This window comes from Formica exsecta, unplaced genomic scaffold, assembly GCF_003651465.1.
Source record: "Formica exsecta isolate Colony F162 unplaced genomic scaffold, ASM365146v1 scaffold465, whole genome shotgun sequence".
NCBI lineage: Eukaryota > Metazoa > Arthropoda > Insecta > Hymenoptera > Formicidae > Formica > Formica exsecta.
In genome coordinates this window covers 837633-840825 of record NW_021851887.1, presented here as the reverse complement: position 1 = coordinate 840825, position 3193 = coordinate 837633, and the positions used below count along the sequence as shown (strand labels likewise).

The window sequence follows — 3193 nt, the reverse complement described above, 5'->3', positions numbered from 1 at the left end:
CATTTTGGATAATCTCCTAATATATACCAGATTTTATAAAAAATTAAATATTAAAAATTATATATAATATGAATATTTATATAATACATATATAATTTATAGCATTTTTCATTTTAATTGATAATATTAAAAGTTGCAGTATATATATATTTCTTTACTCTCTACATTACATATATTATATAAAAAAAACCATATCTTGTTATCTTATTTAAAATTTGTAAAATTTACATCACGTTTTGATATTAATAAATATGAAGATGAATAATTAGTAATAAAGAAGATAAAAAATAATTTTGATGTAAATGCAATTATTATAGCTTTTTCTCCACAAGAAGATCATAGTTTTATTTTGCCTTTTAAAAAACAAATATTCATTGATGTATACTACCTGGCTAAAATAAATGATCAAAAATACATTTTGGATAATCTCCTAATATATACCAGATTTTATAAAAAATTAAATATTAAAAATTATATATAATATGAATATTTATATAATACATATATAATTTATAGCATTTTTCATTTTAATTGATAATATTAAAAGTTGCAGTATATATATATTTCTTTACTCTCTACATTACATATATTATATAAAAAAAACCATATCTTGTTATCTTATTTAAAATTTGTAAAATTTACATCACGTTTTGATATTAATAAATATGAAGATGAATAATTAGTAATAAAGAAGATAAAAAATAATTTTGATGTAAATGCAATTATTTTTTTTTTTAATTTTCTGCTAAAGTGACATATAAGCAAAAATAAATAACTCTAGTAATATTTTTTATTTACACAATACATATAATTTGCATTGTTATGAATCTTCCAGCAATAAATATAAAGAAAATGGAATATCCCGATTAGTATTTGTACTTTTCTGGACTGTATTTGACATGGACAGTATTTATTATGTATAATATTAGATACACTTTTAAATATGCTAAAAATAAACTTTAAACCTTAAGTACAGGCATAAATTTCAGTAAAGTTTAATATATCATATATTTAATTTGCTATTTTATCAATCAAACTCAACAAATAAAAATAGAGTCAGAATAAAAAATATTAATATCACTAACAAAATAAACTAGAGTACAAAAATCTAACAATAAGCCAAATAAATTAGAATGATGAAGTCTGAGAGATTACATGTCTGTACTTGAGGATTAAATCCCAAAATTACCAAATATTTATATTCATCTATTTATATAATGCACAATATAAAAGATACTTGATATTATTCGTTATTAGTTATTAGCGTAATAAACTTTGGCATAAACGATATGGATCCCTATTATATATTTCCGTTTTTTACTAAGAGATGAAGACCGAGAAAACGACACGAACTTTCCGTTCAACCCAATATAATAACTTTAATCTCATTTGAAAGATAATTTAATTCTCTACAACTTTTGTTTCGGTACTTTTTGTTAAAAAACGCATACTTTCCCTGATATTTGTAAAAATGTAAAAAATAACCGTGATTTCAAAGATTTTTGGGCGCTAATTTTTTAAGAAAGCATTTTTCGATCCATGTATATAGAAAACTTTTTGTTCGGAATTAAATTATCTTTCAAATGAGATCAAAATGATTGTAGTTTGCTCCATAGGTTTTGAAATAAACCAGTTAATAACCAATTTCAAATGTACCGAGAAGTGTTTTTTCGGCTATTGACGGTTATTCGAAAACCTGTTGAACGGAAAGATCGTTCCGTTTTTTATTAAGAGATGAAGACCGAAAAAACGGCACGAACTTTCCGTTCAACCCAATAGATTTATAGATTATAGGAAGATATATAATATAAATTTAATCCCCTTCTCCTATCTCAAATTAGTGCTATATTAAAATGTTTATTCTTAAACATTGATTGATGTAAATTTATTAAGTAAACATAAAGAACAAATAATGTTGGACATAAAATATAAACTTTAGTATATAGAAAGAAAAACGATTTTCTATATATATTAATGAAAATTTGGGACAATATTTGCTTGTTCCTACAATATTCTTCAAAAAATATTACATTGCAAACAAAATATTTAAATATTTTATTTATAGTAATAATAAATGAATAATAGCAAGTTTAATTTTATTGTTATTATATAGGTTATATAGATCTAAATATGAGATTTATATAATTCGCCAACTATTTAAATGACGTTAATTAGTAAATATACTGTTTATCTATCTTATCAAATTTTTCAAAATTTTTTGTAATTAATAAAAAAAAATTACATTATTATCCCTTTCTAATATTTAACAAAAAAGAAGCAAAAAATGTATTAGCTCATATCTGGGGAGGGGTTCAAATAAAATTCAAATGAAATTTATACAAGCAATATCATATAAAAAACAAAATAAATTAATTATATCCCCCCCCCCTCTTTATATAAATATATTATTTTTTTAAATATTTATAGATATATTATATAAATCTTTGTATATTGCATCATCATTATTGTAATTTTCTTTAATCTAAATTGGGAGCAATATAAAGATGAATAAAATGTGATATATTGTTAATAATATAATAATTATATATACATATCAATTTTGAACTATTACCGAATTAGCTCTTATTAACGAAAATCATCATTTACTCTAATAAGACTCATAATGACTTTAAAATGTTAAAGTAAATTATTTTCATAAAAATGGTGTATAATTCAAATAAAAATGTCAAGCTATATTCTATCTCCATGTAAAATAAACTTATATATATGCTTGGAGATTCTGCTATTTTACTGTAAATTGTATAATCAGTTTTGTTTTTCTTAGACGAATGAATATAAAATAACTATCTACTTTGATTGTTTGATGGTACTGTGCTTTGAGTAGGAGAAGCACTATCCTTACAAACTTTGGCAGTCATTTCAGCTAATGGTTCTAACTCTTTAGGATTAATTAAATCAAACTCTGTTACAAAATAAAAGAAATGCTTGTAACATGTATTCACATGTGCTTCCTAAAATAATAATAATATATTCAGTCAAAGACAATTATATATAATGTAGTAAAATATTAAAATTACTTTGATTAAGAAATACTTACTGCTCCTATTGCTACAATGCGATCAAAATGATGGATATATACATGGACAAAAACTCTAAAAAGACGAGTTAAGATTTTTCTGCATAACGGTATAAAAGTTTTAGGAAAGGGCACATCTGCAATAAAAAAAAAAAA

The 3193-nt window shown here is 22.2% G+C and overlaps 1 protein-coding gene across 1 annotated transcript in view; it reads right to left on the bottom strand.

Annotated features, from left to right (window-relative positions):
- Positions 1-2501: 2501 nt before the first annotated feature.
- The window catches only part of LOC115241069 (MOB kinase activator-like 3), a 2573-nt gene continuing 1881 nt past the window's right edge, over positions 2502-3193 (bottom strand). The window contains exons 5-6 of the mRNA XM_029816609.1: positions 3059-3174; positions 2502-2972 (exon numbers count right to left, since the gene is read on the bottom strand). Of these exons, the coding sequence (XP_029672469.1) occupies positions 2805-2972; positions 3059-3174 (284 nt within the window). The 3' untranslated portion in view covers positions 2502-2804. The remainder of the gene's footprint in view (positions 2973-3058; positions 3175-3193) is intronic.